We start from the raw sequence: 17,885 nt of genomic DNA on the forward strand, positions 1-17,885 counted from the left end.
CTCCAAACGCACCTGTGAGTTTCTCTGGAAATTTCACAGGTGGGACATCATCCATTTATGGAAGTTTAGCTTTAGGCCAACAAGTCATGTGTCCTTCAAAGCTGTGTTTTCTAAAGGAAATACTTGAACAAGCTGGGCAAAAGCCACAGGGGTGGCACAGAATTCATGTTGCTCAGACTGGCGTGTGTGTCTGCCTAGCGCAGAAAGTAACGCCGCGAGGCAAATATGGCCGTCTTCCGGAAGCATGAATTTTACTACAAGAATTTTGGAGGAGGGAAAAAAAGGAAGAACCAGGGAGGAATTATTAAATGATGAAAATATCTCAAAAATTTCTTAATTTTTTTTTTATTTCAAAGAATGCTCAAGTCACCCTAACTGCTGCGGCTCAGTTGGTTAAGCATCATCCTGCAAAGCGAAAGGTCGCAGGTTTGATTCCCGGTCAGGGCATATGCTGGACTTCGGGTTCGGTCGGGGCACATACAAGGGGCAACTGATCAATATTTGTCTCTCACAGTGATGTTTCTTTACCCCCCACCTTCTCCTCTCTCTAAAGATAAATAAATAATATCTTTAAAAAAAGGATTTTTGTATTCATAACAGACTTTGTAATACCACATTCCTACTACTTTGGGTGAAAACATAGGGACGTAGTACCATACACAAACAAGACTTTTTCTTGCAGCATTTACAAAGTAGTGACAAAGGCAATCCTAAAACAAAGGGTTCAAAAGCACCTCTACTGAGCAGGACACCTGTGAGACACTGTCTACACTACCACGGTAATTACCTGTGAAGGGCAGCCCCCCTTTTACATTTACTGCGGGGGACTCACTATTCCTCTCGAGTCACATTTCATGTGCGGAACCCTGTCACAACACACTAATAACCTGATGACAATTCATTTAAAACGAAAGTAACAAGCTCCCCGGTAGGCCCCGCCATCCTCGTACCGGTGTTCCTAGACAGAGTGTGCTGCGTCGGGGGGCTACATTTCTCCCCTGAACCCTGAAACCCCAGGCCCTTCCACTAAGCAATACGAAGCTGATGTCACAACATGCCCAGACCCCTTTAGAGAACTAATCAGTGTTGCTGCCAATACACTGGGATCCACCTAAAAAGTGCTTTTATTTCTCATCACCCATCACCCTGAGTAAAGAACAAACCAGAGCACAGTGTCCCCCACATCAGAGGGGCACCCCAATGTCAGCTCAGCCACAGCGACAGAGCTCTACGCTTTTCCGAAGACGGGGGCTGTGCCCCGTGGCAACACACCCACCCTCTCTTGCTCATGGTGGTACCCCCACCCATCGGAAAGAAGCTTCTCACAAGTCTTCTGTGTGCTTTTTAATAACCACACTGTCACTTCCACAGGCAGGTCTCCGGGCTGTGGAACCTGCCTAGCTCTTTCTTCAGGATGAGCACCTGACCAAATGGGATTCCATGGAGTCCCTTTCCTGTTACACAGACTGTGATGAGTAGCAACGATCAGTCAAGCCACCAAGCAGCAGACGGCGCCCAGTTAATCAGCCCCTTCTCCCAAAGGCATTCCCTGGTCTAACGAACATCGAGGCTCTGCCGCCGGGCACAGCACGCCTCTCCAGACCCCAGTGCTTCTGTTCTGGTTCAAGATTGTCAACATGAATGAGGCATTTTGCCTATTTTTATTCCAGATGAACCCTTCAAAGTACACCTGGAATTACTAAAGGTGGTTCCAATCTCTTGTTCCACATGAAGATACAAATTAGCACAAGCCTAATCGCTCCAGAGTGTATGAAAAGATAAATCTAAGAAAGGGAAAAGTTTCCATGAAAATCAGAATTAGGATTCTGATCCTGTTATGCTCTTTTTCTAACCAGTTCCAGTGGAGGGCTGGATGATTACATAAACACCAAAAGCTTTGTGAAAACCCTGACCGGGGTGGCTCAGTTGGTGGGGTATCGTCCCACAGACCGAAGGGTTGCCGGTCTGACTCTGGTCAGGGCACAGGCCTGGGCTGTGGGTTCAGTTCCAGTCAGGGTCCCCCATCAGAGTCCACACGAGCAACAGCCGATCGATGTTTCTCTCCCTCTGTTTCTCCACCCCTTCCCTCCCTCTAAAAATGAATAAATAAAATCTAAGAGGAAAAAAAAGCTTTACTAAAAATTTAACAACCTAAAAAACCCAACAAGGTTTTTGTGGTTTGAAAAGAATTTTTAATATATCCCAAGAACCCTGTTTCAAAGCTTTTATTCTTTTTTTTATTGTTGTTCAAGTATGGTTGTCTCCATTTTCCTAAATTATGAGCTCTATTACAGTTGACAAAAGTTCCCGTTCCCCATTACAGCCTTGAAGCCCATGACTGAATGCATTCACTGGGCAAACCCCTGGGGGCCCACACGATTAGCAGAAAGAGGAGGGGGGCACACGTGGAGAGGGTTACCACCCATTCTCTTTCAAAACACACCAACTGCAAAAACCCAATTGAAAAACCACAGAACCTCATACTAGTATCAGTACTGCAGTTCAATGGCAAATATAGTTTATGAGCTTGGATATGAAGACCATGTGAAACATGACAAGGAATGGACTTATAAGACTTAAATTTAAAAACAGACGTGTGCATTCCTCCCATTGGCAGCTCTTCACCTAGGTGTCAGGTATACTGGGTTGGGTGCTGGGGAGTCAGGTGATCAAGACTCAGACAGGACTTGGGTATCCTGACAAAGGCCAAGTGCAAAACAGAGGCTAAGTGCCCTGTGCAGGGGAGCCCTGCGTGCCTGGTGCGGTGTGGAGCAGGCCCCAGGAGGGAATCAGGTGGGGGGCTGGCAGGGAAAAAGAGTGTGTTGGGGACTGGGGACCCTGTGAATGGAGGGAAGTGAGAAGCAGGAGAAGGCAGGCCAAAAGAGGTGAACAGGGCCCACATCACAAAAGACCTTCTGTGCCACACTCAGGCCTTGGCCCTTCACCCTGTAGGTAAGGAGCTCCACAAAAGGCTGCTTGTAGGAAGACCGGCAGGAGAGGATGTATGGATTATAGACATTATACACATTACTCAAAGAGGAGTGTGGAGAGCAGGCTGGGGGAACTGTATAACACGGAGTCAGGGGGAGAGGATCCTGCCATACCTGATGGTCCACTGGGGATGGGGAATATGAAAGGAGTGAGGGGGGCATCCAGATTTCTGGTTTATGTAAATGACTGCTTGGTGCTGCTATTCACTAAGAGGGCTCAGCCACAGGAGGTGCAGGCGAAGGGCTGAGAAGGGGGAAAGGATGAGAGGGGGAGGAGCTGTGATGAGGGAGGGCTGAGGTGGGGAGGGACTGTGACAGGGAGGGAGGAGGGAAGAGGAGCCCAAAGCTCAGTTCTTGACAGACTAATTTAGCAGTAGGGAAGGCTGAAGGAAGGCCTCTGTGGGCACCTGAGCAGGCAAGACCCCTGGGCAGGGGCAGAAGGTACAATCCTAGTTCAAGTTCCTCCTGTAGAGGATATAAAACCCCAAGAGAGTGGGTGAGATCACCTAGGGAAATGACAGATGGGAAGAGAAAACGGTCCACAGTGGAATCCTGGGGAGGCATGTTCAGGTTCAAAGTGTAGGATCCTATCAACAGGTCGAGAACTCAGGGTTACGCTGAAAACACAGCTTTATCTTCTGAAGGAGAACAAAGAGAAGTCAGGAGTAGTGCCAGTCCCTGAGGGGACTCTGAGATCCCCTCCACTGCCTAAGAAAGTTTCCCTAAAGGTTAAGTCATTTTTGTCTGCAATTATATCTTTCAGTATGTTGCTGAAAGGTTAACAGGATTTTCTTCACGTTCTGACTCTCAGGAGCTGCCTTTAACTGATACAGATGGTTTTAGGAAAGCACATTTTGCTGCTGTTACTAATCAAAGGCACAGTTAAAAGAAAAAAACACCAAAAAAAACCAAAAAAGAAACAAAACCAAAAAATTTCCACAGACGCTGTACCTAATCAATTAGTATTTCCATAGTCACTTTTTAAAGCTGAAATAATGTATTATTCATACACTGCCAATGCTTAAACTTTGCACATTCTAATAAACAGGCCCCCAAAAGGCTTATTGGAGATACACCCAAAGAGCCAGCCAAGCTTCCCAGGGAGGACTCAGTTCTAGTAAGAGCTGAAGTCAGCTTTCATTTGCTCTCATCACCCTGTCCCAACAGCAGACCTTCTTTCTCAGCAAAGCAGTAGGTCACTGCTGATATCTGAGAACACCCAGGAGGAAAATGGGGATGGAGAGGAAACGGGGAAGACAGTTTTTCAAATATTGCTCTTCTGGCTTTTAACCAAATACAATTACACAGCATTAGCAGAAGATGAAATCAAGATACTATAAACAAAATCTTCAATGAGGCCAATTACCCTGAAAGCTTTCCCAAACTTGTGTCTGGGCTCGGAAGCTAGCCAGTCTAGAACCCTCTACCCCAGAGTGCACAGTGGCCCCGCCCCTGGCCGTGCCTTGGCCAGCCTGGAGGGTGAGACACGGAGCTCCTTCACCGCCTAGATTCCCTCCAGGGACAGACAGCGGTACCACCCACACTTTTCTTGGGACATACTGAGACTCTGTTCCACGGTCAAATCTGTTTCTCAAGTCCCTGGGGGCAGTTGCTCCTCTGTGTGGGTTCTCTCAGTGACAATGCATTCATTTTGCAGGGTTCATAAGTGTTCACCCTGCTGAGTTCAAATCCATCTTAATATCATTAAGAGTTGGTATTACAGGGCAGTAATTAAAATGAACATCAGAAAAGTGTTGGAAAACGTGTAAAGAGATACTAATGACTTCATAAATGTAGGATTAAGAATAAATGACATTAAAATAGCAGGGCAAATCCAGTATTGGGTAACCCATAGTATAAAACAAATATGCATGAGTCTACAGCGATATAAATAAGTGATCAAATAAGTAAATAAGTGAAGGAGAATAGACAAATCTCCCATAGAAAAGGAATCTAAACAGTTTATGCAGGTGGAGCTTAATTCCACTTAATGACTTGTCTCCCAAAAGCGCAGCATGGGAAGAGGTGGAGAAACAGTAACTTTACAGAAGAAAACCCTGACAAATAGTATCAGCCAGGTGGCCAAAGTCAACAGCAAAGTGATATGTCACACCGGCAGTAGGTATACAATATGTGATGAGAATGGCAATTCACATCTGTGGTCCTCCTTGCCCCCACCTAGAACCCCAACTGACCTCCAAGGAAAACATGAGACCACCCCAAGGTGAGGGACATTTTACAAAAGACCTGACCAGTCCTCCTCAACACTGTCAGGATGGCAAAAACAAGCCTGACAAATTGAGACAACCAAGAGGACCCTCAGGAGACAGAATAACTGAAAGTAAGGTGGCATCCAAGATAGGCTCCTTGTTTAGAAAAGGGACATTAGGGAAAAACCCTGGAAACCCATTAAGTGCAGGGTTTGGTTCACAGTCATGTGTCAATGTCAGTATCTGAGCTGTGACAAATGGACCACAGTCACTGAGACGTTAACACCGCGGTGAACTGTGTGTGGGATAGAGGGGTACCCTCTCACCATCTCCACAGTTTTCTGTAAATCTACATCTACTCGAAAGCAAAAGGTTTATTTTAAAAGTAGCAGGACACTACATGAGCCTTGGGGGTATTAACCTTTTCATTTAAAAAAAAATTCCCATGTGCACAGTAAAGGTAAATAAACAGCAAGAACTAGGAAGTACTCAGGAATTTACCCATCCTGGGACATTACACTTACAGAGATCCTTCACTGGACAGAACTCCAGACGCCACATTTTTCAGAAAATGGACACAAAGAAGGTTTTCTAGTAGCAGCATCCAACCTGTGTCATGGTCTTGTCTTTACACGTAAGGAACAAACCTCAACCAAGTAAAAAGCCAAAAGAAAACAAAGAGGCTTGGAAATGAAGTTGAAAGGAAAGCAACTAGGGATAAAATAATAGCAATTTATTAAAACTTTTTATATCAGAAAGATTAAAATACTGTATAAATCAGAGTTGATCAAACTGTGAATCATGATTAAGGGGTTTTAAAATTAATCCAGTAGCAGCAACCAGCATTTTTTAAAAGTGAAACAGAAAATATCTGGGGAGAGAGTATAGTAATAATGGGTGTGTAACAGTGTGAATGCGCTCCAGGCCACAGAACTGGACAGTTAAAAAATGCTCAAAATGGTAAATGTTATATATTTTACCACCAAAAAAATGAAACAGAAAATAGACTATATCACAGTTAGTAAGGGTAAGCACTATGATAGAAATAAATCCGCAAGCATATGCATATATTCACACATCCACATACAGGCCCACGGGTAAGCAAGGAATCACGACCTAAAGTGCATCTCTTACCATGAGCCACTGACAAAAAGCGTGGAGGCCAGTCTTCGAACTACCTGCCACGATTCTCCCTCACCCCACACCTCTGCTCTGATAATCTGACACTGTGTCAAAAGAGACCAATGAAGATAAAGTCTGCTAATACTTTAAGTAGGACAGAAAATTGGTGAAAAGAAACGAGTTTACGTAATGAAAAAGGCGAGAACTGCGTTTGCAAACAAAGCCAACAAACTCCAAAGCATTCGCCACAGGGCTCGCTGCAGGGCGGGCACACCCGCCCTTGGAGATGCAGCCCGGGTCTTCCTGACTCCACACCCACATCATCACCTTGCCTACCTGCCAGCTCCGCCTGGACGTGTTATATCAAGCCTGAGATTCCTGGGAGACAACCAACCACACTTCCTGATCTGGCTCCAACAAATCCTTTCCCATCCCAGTCATCCCCTCCCCAAATGCTCCAGCCAAATGCCAGCCGCCCTCCATGACTCCTCCTCTCCTCCCTCTCCACCATGGAGCCGGTGATAGATCTGTGCCACCCTGCAAAATGCATCTCAGGACGTGGCACATCCCTCCATCCCCACCATGGCCAGCCTAGCCCGACAGCATCCTCATTCCTCCTCGACTTTCCTTGCTCCCATTGACCCAAACAGGATTGTGACAAGCCCTGAACTCTGCCCGACGTACGAATGTTACCTCCCATTTAAAATTTCATGCTGAGTTTAAATGGTCGCTAGGACATTAATATTGTAAATATTGGCATTTTTAATAAAATTCACAATCGCTTTTTAAAATATCTTCAATGGAATCTAAATACCAGCACTACAATATCCATCATTATTCACTTTTTTCAAATACACAAACAGGCTTTCCTAGATTGCGGGATATTGCCTCAAAGAATTTTAATCTATTATTACCTTTGTGTTCACAGACTTGCAACAAACCTATGGACTTAACCTGAAATTTGGTGGCGGTTAAAATTTTTTTCTGTGACCATAAGATCAAACAAAGCATTAAAATTTTTTCTTCTGGCCCTGGCACATGTAGCGCAGTGCATTGAGTGCCAGCCTGTGAACCAAAGGGTCACTGGTTCAATTCCCAGTCAGGGGACATGCCTGGGTTGCAGGTCAGGTCCCCAGTGTGGAGCTCATAGAAGGCAATCTCACATATTGATGTTTCTCTCCCTCCCTTTCTCCCCCCCTTCCCCTCTGCCTAAAAATAAACAAATAAAATCTTTATAATTTTAAAAAATCTTTTCTTCTGAATTGAGTGATTGTGATTTTTATTAGCATAAAGCTGATTAAACCAGCATTTTTACCAAATTTTATTTTTTACAAATTATTTTATTATTAATTATGGTACAAAATATTTACTATTTTATTTTGTTTGATGGGTAATTAAACATAAGTCAAATTTTATTGAAAATGCATCAATAAATGCATTGATGATATGGATAGAACAGTCTTCTCCCCTCACCCCAAATAATTCATGTGAATATGACTTACTGCAAGAAGGAATGCATGAGTGAGTTAGCATCAATTTCACCTTATTTTCCTTGTATTTTTTGTTTCATGTGAGCACTGAAAAAGCTTGTTCACATAAATAGACACGGGAAGGAGCTCTGCGACAGCAGCATCATCTGTACTCTAAACCAGCATCACCTCTATGTACTCTAAACTCCCTCAGTGTTTTATCCAAAAATCAGAGACCTATTGCTAAAAATAGCTTTGGATGACCTAGCAACTGCCAGTTTGATCAGGTCCCCCTTTAATTTTGTTGAACGTCAGTCGGTATTTGTAAACCGCCAGAGAGTTGCAAATGAATCTGTCATCCAACCCGAGTGAATTGCCCCCTCGTAACCATGATGCCCAAGAGGAAGCACGGGATGGCACAGGATTGGGGCCGGGGAAGAGGTCTGCCTCTCTTTTTTGGTCAAGTGGAGAAAGCTAATGTGCAACCTCGGACAAATCAATCTTATGAGACGATGGAGATGCTGAGGATCCAGAACCTGATTCCCTGAAAGTCATCGCTGTGCCCAGGCAGCAGCACCGCGTCTCCGACTACCTGAGGGATCAACCACCCGAGGCTGACAACTGACCAAGACTGCCCCATGACAAAAGTATTCTCTTAAAAAGGTAGTTGACATCTTCCCACCTGCTAGCCCTTGCTTCGAGTCCTTTAACAACTCATACCATAAACTATATTTTATGTTATTAAAAAAGTAAAGTTCAAACCCCTTACTGTGACCTCTGAGAAGGTCCTACTGCAGCTTACTATCACACGAACCACAATGGCCCTCTCCGAGTTCCTGGATTGCTGCCAGGGCTTCCCACCTCAGGGCCTTTGCACCTGCCATCCCCTCTACACACAGCACACTCCCTCTGCCTGCTGTGTGGCTGCTCCTGCACACCCTCCAGACCTCAGCTCAAATGTCCCCTCCTAAAAGGGGCCTCCCCTGACCACCCCATCCACCTCATTATTCTCCACCACAGCAATCTAATTCTTGATAGTTCTTTTTAAAAGCATCATTCTTTTGTTTTATTTACAGTAATGCCTAACTCCCCCACTACATGCAACCCAGGTCTTATTTTGTGTTTTATGTCCAGCACCCAGGACAGTGCTTGATGCTCAATGGGTGTGAACCAGGGGGAGGGCGTGAGCATGCCACGGGGAAAATGAACTTGGTGGGGGTGTGGGAGTGTGTTTTGACAGCTTTCTGTACAACTTTATTTCCAAACAAAGTCATATTATTAGAGAATACAGATACCCCAAATGCCGAGAAAGGCACATTACAGAAAATAGTAAATACGTAAGCACGGACTTATACTGATCCTTTGCGGAGAGCACCCAAAGACTTCAGACAGCATCCAAAGTGGGCAGGGACAGTTAGCGGGTATTTGCTCTCGTTCCTTCCCTTACCTCTGTTCTTGAGCACGGTCCTCCATATCCTCTTCAGAATCACCCTATTGAAAAAGAACATGCTTTAACAGCTGTTTCAAAGAAACGCAACATCTCCGAAAGAAACAGTTCTTCAAACCCCACAGGAGTGATGAACATGTAATGAACATCTAAAATCATGCCTGACGCACAGCCGGCTTTCAGTGAGTATTTACTGAGAAACAACGACATCGATAATGAATGATACTACCAAGTTGCCAAGTGTCCCTTCGATCCTCATCCTAAGTATTCTGCCTGTTTACAATCCGGGCCTAAACATGATCTCAGATGTAGTTGATATCACTTCTCTCCAAGAGCATTTTTTTAACCAGTGGGGTTTAAGTTCAATCACACAAGATAAAGTTTAATAATAATTCAAATTCCCAAGTGTGGAAGAAAGTGTACTCTTTCGCTCAGAATTCCCTAAATGAACATCTGATATATTTTGACATGAAGGTAAAAAAGTCTGATACATGTTACCAATGGCATAAAAATCACACTCAAAAGTGATTCCAAAATCTTCTCCCAGATTGCTCATCGAAAAATGCGATCACATGTGTGCCATCACCAGAAAAGTAGAAAGAAAAGCCCCCAAAAACAGAAATGAAAGGGCCGGTCCCAATGAATACTACATTGTAAACTGCCTGATGGCCATGACTTTGACTATCCCTTCTTAAAGCTCGTCACTGTTCTTCAGGCACACCAACCCTCCCTGTTCCTCCTCCAGCTTCTCCCAGACCCTGCTCTCTGGGTAACACTGCCTCAGTGCCCTCTTCCTCCCTGTCCCTGCCAGGCCTCCTGGGCCCAGGACCCTCTGTGCAAATTCCCACCAATTGCTCACCCACACGTGTAACCGTGGGGCCCAGTCCCCCTCACCAGCCCAACTTCTCACTCAATCACACACACAGACTCTCAGTAAATGCCTATCTTTCCACAAGAGCCAAGACTCCCGTGGTTTTGGTCAACGCAGCACGTGGTGGCCACTCCGCCATGGGTGGAACATGAACTAATTGACAGCTCCAGCCCCACTGCTGAACGCCCCGGGATATGTGCACTTTGTCTCCCCCAAAACAACTAAGACCAGCATCAGGCTTACCAACATCAGGGGTCCCTGCCAGGTGGCTTCCATTCTAACTGGCCTCTCCTTCTGTCAAAGACAGTGTGACACTCCTTGACCCGTAGGCAAAATTTGCGGTCATCTTACACTGCTCTCCGCACCTCAGCACAAACTATACTGACCCACCCACTCACCCAAAATACACTTCGGACGTGGTCTCTCTTCTCCATCCCTTCTGTCAGTAAACTAGCCCACGCCATCAGCTGCCCAGGCCACCACTGCCACCCAGGTGGGGCTCTGTGCTCTAAGATGTGAGCCTCCAATCCACTCCTGGGCATCGCTGCGAGACCAATCTTCCTCAACGTCAATCACTGCACCACCCACATGGTATGGAGCCAGCATTCGGGTCACTGTGTTACTCTCTGCTCGAGGTCCTGCCACGGCTCCCCAACTTCTGGGCAGATACGTTCCAAGCCCCTTAACCTGGAATTGTCAACTGTCAAGCAATTGTCAATTGACCTCGACACACCCATCACCATCTCCACAACCAGGCTTCAGCAGGGGCTCTGGGCTCCAGGTTAACACAGCAGCCTAAAAGCACTGAACCTCAGCCCTGCGAGTGAGGCTCTAGGCCAGGCCCCGTCACACGGCTGCTAACGCTGACCTCCCCAGGACACTCTGCCCCTCCACTCTCCCCTCAGTGCCTACATTTCAGCGCTTAATTGTTCTCTCGGGGTATTCCCAGCCTTATCTCCCCAACACCACCAAGCTCTTAAAAGGCAGGGACCAAATCCTGTAACCCCCTCCGCCAGGAGTGAGGGTGGGCTAAATGGGTGGAGGTAACCAAAAGGTACAAACTTCCGGTCATAAAAGAAGTAAATCAGGAGAATATCACGTACAGCATGGTGACTATAGTTACTAATGCTGTACTGCATATTTGAAAGTTGCTAAGAGTGAATCTTCAAAGTTCTTATCACAAGAAAAAACATTTTTGTAACTATGTACTATGAGAAATGTTAACTAGACTTATTATGGTGGTCATTTTGCAATAGACACAAATATCAAATCATTCTGTTTTACACCTAAAATTAGTGTTATATGTCAACTATACCTCAATAAAAATGTTTTAATAAAGATATTTTTTAAATACTAGTGGGCATGACCATTTTTGAAAACTTCATTAGGCAAATTTTCCTAAGTCAAACAGAACCTGAAAATCACTTCCCTTAGGCCCAGGAATTTTATCCCCACAATATATTTTCCTGGCCAGATAGTGTGAAAATTCTTACAATAGTGTAGAGGCCAAAAGCATAGGCTCTGGAGCTAACACCGCCTGGGTTAAAATCTCACCCTAGCCACTTTCTGAAGGCCCTGGGCAGTTATATGACAACTCAGGGCCTCAGTTTCCTCATCTGCAAAACCGGGTCTTCCTATTTTGTAGTTGTTAGCATGTTAACAGGAGATAAAACGTAAAGTGCTTAAACAATTTATTATTATTCAACCCATGTTAATTATTGTTTTTTTTTATGTTGATAGTGGAAGTAGATTAAATAAAAAATAAATTTCTATGACAAAAAAGTTTCCAAATACTTGTTCATGATTTGCTGACTGGAGCGAGATGCCATTACATAACCCAGTATCTGAAATAATAAAGAATTCTCATAGTCAGTGGCCCATTTCCTGTTTCACTTTCTATCAATTTCCGTTATCTACGCTCAGGCATCAAATTTAGGGTAAGTTCAACAAGACGTGAGATTTTTTAAGCAGAGGCCTTCTGATTCATCACTGCATCCCAGGGCTCTTCAGTGGGCCAGACCCCTCTGCCAGGTGTTCGTAGAGGAACAGGCGAGACCGGGAGAGCAGGGCGCCTGCCATCCCTGCCTGGAGCCCTGGGTGGCTGCACCAGGCACCAGCTGCTCCTACATGGCACCCATTTCTGTGTCCCCAGGCAAACCAGGGACATCAGGAGTGCGGCTTCTGCTCTCAGAAAAGACTAAAGGGATTAAACAAACAAGTTCTACACTGCCTTTCGAGCTGCTAGAACTGAACCAAAAATGTAACTATTCAACAATAATAGAAAATCAATGGTTAGGACCGTGGGCCTGCCATCTTCAGAACTGAATAACCTATGAACAGGGGAACTGGAAAACACAGACAACTGCCTCTCCTCCCCAGGAAGAACTCATGGACTATTACTCCACGCCTACTGCCTACAGAACACCGTGGCCACAATAGGGGCCACCAGGCATAGATGCCCAAACCCCCTTTAGGGGGACCAAGTTAGGGCAACAAGACGAAGCAAAAAACTCAGACACTCAAGAAACTCAACGAGGAGAAATGAGGGTACCACTGCCACGTTAGAAAGCACCATCCCTGTAAGGAAGGCAACAGCATCCATTCTTTCACTCAGCAGATCCGTGTGGGGCCTGCTCGGCCAAGGGTCAGCATCCCAGACACTGACCACTGACCAGAGAGGCAGTCAAGGTCAGAATTCGGAAAGCCCTCGGGTCAAGGAGATGGCAGGGAATCACAGGAGGTTTTTGACCTTGAAGGCAAAGGAAGGAGGTGCACAAGGCAGGGTCCTGCACACACGCAATTACTTCTGGACAGTAAGCTAATGAAACAGGTGTTTCGTCTCTACACCCATAATCACTTAGGATAGGGTATGATCAAGTGCAATCACACGAAGCAAAGTCAAAGGGAAGCAAAAATCCTGTAAATCCAAGAATAAAACCACGTTTTTTTCTTCCTTCTCAGTGTCACCATGGATAGTTTTTATGATCCTACACCAAGCTATTGAACAACATAAAAGAGCATATAACAAAAAGATACAAATAATCCTATTTATCCGTACAGTCGGAAGGTATATAACAACCCCAGGCTACCTGCACTGGTCCAGCCTCGTGCTCTCCAGTGACCAAATCACCGGGAGACAGTTGGCTGCTGCCCGAGTGACAGGGATCATACAGGGTCCGGCAGAAGTAACGCCCGCCAGAATGTGGTTTCTAGGGTGTGTGAATGTCTCCCACGAAACGGACAGCAATTTTAACACTTCACCTAAAATGTCATGTGGTATCCTTGAGTGTGATATTGTTTTATTACAGAATTACATCCTTATGATTTTGTAATAAAAAGAGATGGACCTTGTATAGGAAGTGCTTCCTAAGTTCAAGGCGCTTATTTCTCTGAGATCAGCACCATTATTACCTCCACTTTGCAAATGAAGAAACTGAGGTTGGAGGTCAAAAGGGATGAAACAATGAGTCAAATCCTGAGGCTAGGCAGAGAGTCAGGCACTTTAAAACCATTCAATCATTGTATTTTGTTTTACTAATGATGCATTACTCTCAAGTTCTTGATCACTGAGAGACACATGGGGTGGGCCTCTCCCAGAATCAACAGAAAACATTTCCAAAATAAATAATTAGTGTTGGCAAATGTTAGTATGCAATTTTTTAAATTTCACATCCTCTGATGCTCCCATTTCAACGCTAATTGAAAAATCTTAGCTTCTGAAGCCATCTTCAATTCTTCCCAAAAGAAAGGAGCCCAACCTATACGTTAATGAAACAGAAATCCCTCAAACTTAAATAATACCTATATATATTCTCTTTCCAATAGACTCCATGACACACATGAGGAAAACTTTTCTGAAAGACATTCAAAGTACTTTGAAAAGAATGCGCTGAAAAGAACTTTCTTCAGAACTCTCTGCAGTTTTTACAGATGTGTAATCTATACATACACTGTATGTGTGTGCAGATAGTTTAGATAGATACCTATGCTTACATATGGTACACAGTTTAGACAGATAGCCATAGGTCTATAGATCTATAGGTATAGATCTATACCTACCCTACCTATCATAGGTATAGATCTATACCTACCCTCACCCCCACCCCAGGTACAGGCAGAGTAAGGATCTCTAAAAGATACTCATATAGGTAGAGATAAAGTATTTAGGAAATTACTTTGAAAATCAGTTTCACTTTCATTATAGCTTTGATTAAAATAGCTTAGTTATAAATGCGTCTATAGTGAACATTCCAGAAAAACAGCTTCAAAGTCTAACATTTTAAAAAACATTTTATTTATTTATCTTTAGAGGGGAAGGGAAGGAGAGAGGGAGAGAAATATCAATGTATGGTTGCCTCTTGTGCGTCCCCCGCTGGAAACTGGCCCGCAACCCAGGCATGTGGCCTGACTGGGAACCGAACTGCGATCCCTTGGTTCACAGGCCCGTGCTCAATCCACTGAGCTACACCAGCCAGGTTCAAAGTCTAACATTTTTACCAAAACAAACCATGGTGTACATATATATATATATATATATATATATATATATATATATATGCAAAACTAGAAATTCAGAATTTCATAAAATAATGTCTGAGCCTATAATAAAAGCATATCACAGGCCTGACATTCCCACCTCTGAGCAGAGTGAATATATCTTCAACTAGTGCTGTAATAAATCAGAGTCTGTAGTTTACTTTCCTTCAGCTTGGGTTGGCTTCTAACACTAACCAGTAAGAGACAGAGGCTACAGTTGAGTACACATGCACATACATAGAGATATACACCAGGGCTTCTCCACTGGGGCAACTTTGCTCCCCAGGGGCCTTTGGCCCTGTCCCGAGACTTGATTTAGCTGCCACAGCTGAGGGGAGAGAGGGAGAAGTGAGCACCAAGGGCATGTGGTGGGCGGAGGCAGAGATGCTCTGGCTGATTGACATCAGACGGGGCCCAGGACAGCACTGCCCAACAAAGAAATCCCCAGCCCCAAAAGTCACAAATGCTGCTCCTCAACAACCTGATACAGACAAACAGAACTTTATTTTCTAATAGTAAATACTTCAAGTGTTAGGTGTGGTTCTCTCAGTAGGATTATGAACAATGTCTATTCTGTTCATTTCGTCCTTCTGTATGTTCTAAATTTTCAACAATACACATCTGCTATTCATAATCAGGGAACAACCCCACTTGGGGATAAACTTTTCAGAGAAGGGCAGACTCTTTGCTTCCCATCCTGCTGGGGCTTTTTCTCAAAGGACTGGTCTTATTCAGCCTGCTGGCCTTAGGGAAGGTCCTGAAAAATTTTCCTCTAAAAAATCACCTCTCCGCCTTGAAGCTGTTATTCATTAGCCCTGGTTAAAATGAATATTCCAAATATCTCAAAACCAGCACTCCAACTGCTTTCACATAGGAAGGAGAAAACTGAAATGTAACACTGCACAGCCTCTGCCGTGAACTTACAGCGAGACATCCTGTTTTTCTAAACAGCCACAAGAGACAGCACAGAATCAAGCACTGCCACCTATGTGGCAGTAATGAGCATCTTAAAAACTACGGCCCACAAGCTGAATATTCCCTTAGAATTCAAACCACTTCTCCCCCAGGGGGGAAATGCATTTGGGGTCACTACTGTCACTGCTGAAACAGCAGTCAACAATATTATATTTAAATGTGTACAACTGCAGTCAAATGAGGATTTCTCCTAAAAGTTACCCCTTAAACACAAGAGCTTTGCAGTACTGTGTCTACAGCAGCAGTAAACCCTATATGATGCCACAGATTCCAATAAAATGCTAGTAATTACTTTTCCAAATGTAATCATTGTATCATATTGGGGGCAGGAGCCCAAACAGGAAATTGAAGTTCTTTAGACGGTGTATCCTAACGCAAATTTAAGGCACTTGGAAAAAAATCCAAGATGACAATTCTTTAAAGTCACATCTTCAACCCAAAGCAACTTAATGCTAATGGCAAGTACCACTCACTCAGGCTTCTGAAATCAATATCCTTGCTGTCCTCAGGCACACAGCGCCAGCTCACTAACAGAACAGGGCACGTGTCCCTCGCCCACCCAAGACCACAGCTGGCCTAGGGGGCCGCCCTTCCCCTTCACACAGCAGTCACTGGCCAAGGCCCTGCTGAGGTGGCCTAGGTCCCACCTCCTGAACTTGGGGCAGGCGTGACTCACGCCCTGTCACATGGCGCAGGAGGAGGCTGAGAAGGCCACCGTTGCCAGGTGTTCGGGCTTGGCCCGACCGTTTATTTGCCTTGCAAAGTGGCCCGAGTGCCTGTGCCAATGGGGGGCCGGCGGCCTCGTGGCCTCCCGTCCCCTTCACGCTCGCACACCCATCCCCGCTCTGTCCCCTGGTCGTCCTCACCTGAGTGGGCAAGAGGAGTTCCCCTTCTTCAGCCTGCCACAGCTCCACCACGTTGGGCAAGGGCTCAATCGCTGCACGGACACCAAAAAATACACCGCGTTTTTAATGCACGGAAAAGAAACGCTTCCTGTTTCCCTATAGTCCCCTATGCACCCGCCTCACCAAAACAAGTCCCCCTTTCCTTCTAGAAGCGAAGACACCCCAAAAGCCTGCCGAGGATACAAACACAATGGATGGGGTGTATGCCGGCAGCCCCTGTGACAGAGAGGCGAGAGCATGCAGGGTCGGGGAGACTGGTGCTGGGGGACTGATCGGGGGAGACCACTCCGTGGGCCACTCTGCGCTCGCATCCCACAGCATCTGGGGCGGGCATCTGCAGGATGGGTCCTGGGCGGCCAGGCTCGAGGAACAAAGCTGCAGGAAGCCGGGCCGCGGCGGGGCCCTAGCGCGCGCCACACAAAGCGGGGGCTGCGCCGGGGGTGCCAGGGGGCCGCTCACAAAGGCTCCGGGGCGCGCGCGGCTAGCGGTCCGCTCCGCGGTACCCGAGCCCCGCGACTTCCCAGCTTTCTGTCTCCATGGGGGCGGGGGGCGCGAGAAGGGACGCTGCGGTTAGAAAATGTTATCAACCGAGAATTGCAATCGCTTTCCTTCCTCCTCCTGCCCCTTTCCCTTTCCTCCCCTTGCCCTGTAATAGATTTCAGCAGTTCCCTAAAAGAAAGGGCGGGGGGTGGGGGGGAGCGGTCAGGGTGAAGAGGGAAAGCCAGCAGAGCGGCGCAAGGCTGACCTTGTCCCTGCGCCCCTCCCGGGCGACAGCAGGGCAGGAGGACCTGGAAGACGCCTAGCAGGAGATTCACGGCCGCGGCGGTGCGGCTGTAGCAGCCCGGCTGCGGGCGTCGGAGCCCCGCCATGCTGCTGCTCGCGCTCCTCTCGGTGCTCGCCGCGTTCGCCGCTCGCTCGCTGGCGCCCAGGCTGCCTCGCCCCGGGCCCGCCCCCGCCGCCTGCCGGGGCCCGCCCCGCTGCCCCCGCCCCGCCCCCGCTGCAGCAGCTGCTACAGCAGCTCCAGACTCGGGCGCGCCGCTCGCCCTGCGCGCGTGTGTGCCACAGATAGGGGGGCGGGCGGCGGGGGGGCGGGGAACGGAACGCCGCGGGGTGCGGGGAACGTGGACAATGAGAACGCCTCGGCTGCCGGCGCCCCACCCCTGCACGGAGCGCAGGGCTGCGACTCTGCCCAAATCTACCGGGTGCAAGCAATTTATGCCGCTGTGACTTAGAGCTGTCGGGAGGGAAAACCAAGCCACTGTCGCCAAGTGTGATTTCAGCAACTTTCGGAGGGGGATGGCGGTCCGCTTTGTTTGGTCACAGGGACCACAGTCGAGTTGTTACCCATCCGCAGAGGAGC

General features: G+C 46.6%; 1 protein-coding gene across 1 annotated transcript in view; it reads right to left on the reverse strand.

Annotated features, from left to right (window-relative positions):
- The window catches only part of TMEM131L (transmembrane 131 like), a 140,433-nt gene extending 122,987 nt beyond the window's left edge, over positions 1–17,446 (reverse strand). Inside the window, exons 1-3 of the mRNA XM_037058366.1 lie at positions 17,271–17,446; positions 16,487–16,557; positions 9,239–9,282 (exon numbers count right to left, since the gene is read on the reverse strand). Coding sequence (XP_036914261.1) covers positions 9,239–9,282; positions 16,487–16,557; positions 17,271–17,394 — 239 coding nt within the window. The 5' untranslated portion in view covers positions 17,395–17,446. The remainder of the gene's footprint in view (positions 1–9,238; positions 9,283–16,486; positions 16,558–17,270) is intronic.
- Between the last annotated feature and the right edge of the window lie 439 nt (positions 17,447–17,885).

This window comes from Sturnira hondurensis, unplaced genomic scaffold (genome assembly GCF_014824575.4).
Source record: "Sturnira hondurensis isolate 20B ecotype Veracruz unplaced genomic scaffold, ASM1482457v3 Scaffold0010128, whole genome shotgun sequence".
Taxonomy (NCBI): domain Eukaryota; kingdom Metazoa; phylum Chordata; class Mammalia; order Chiroptera; family Phyllostomidae; genus Sturnira; species Sturnira hondurensis.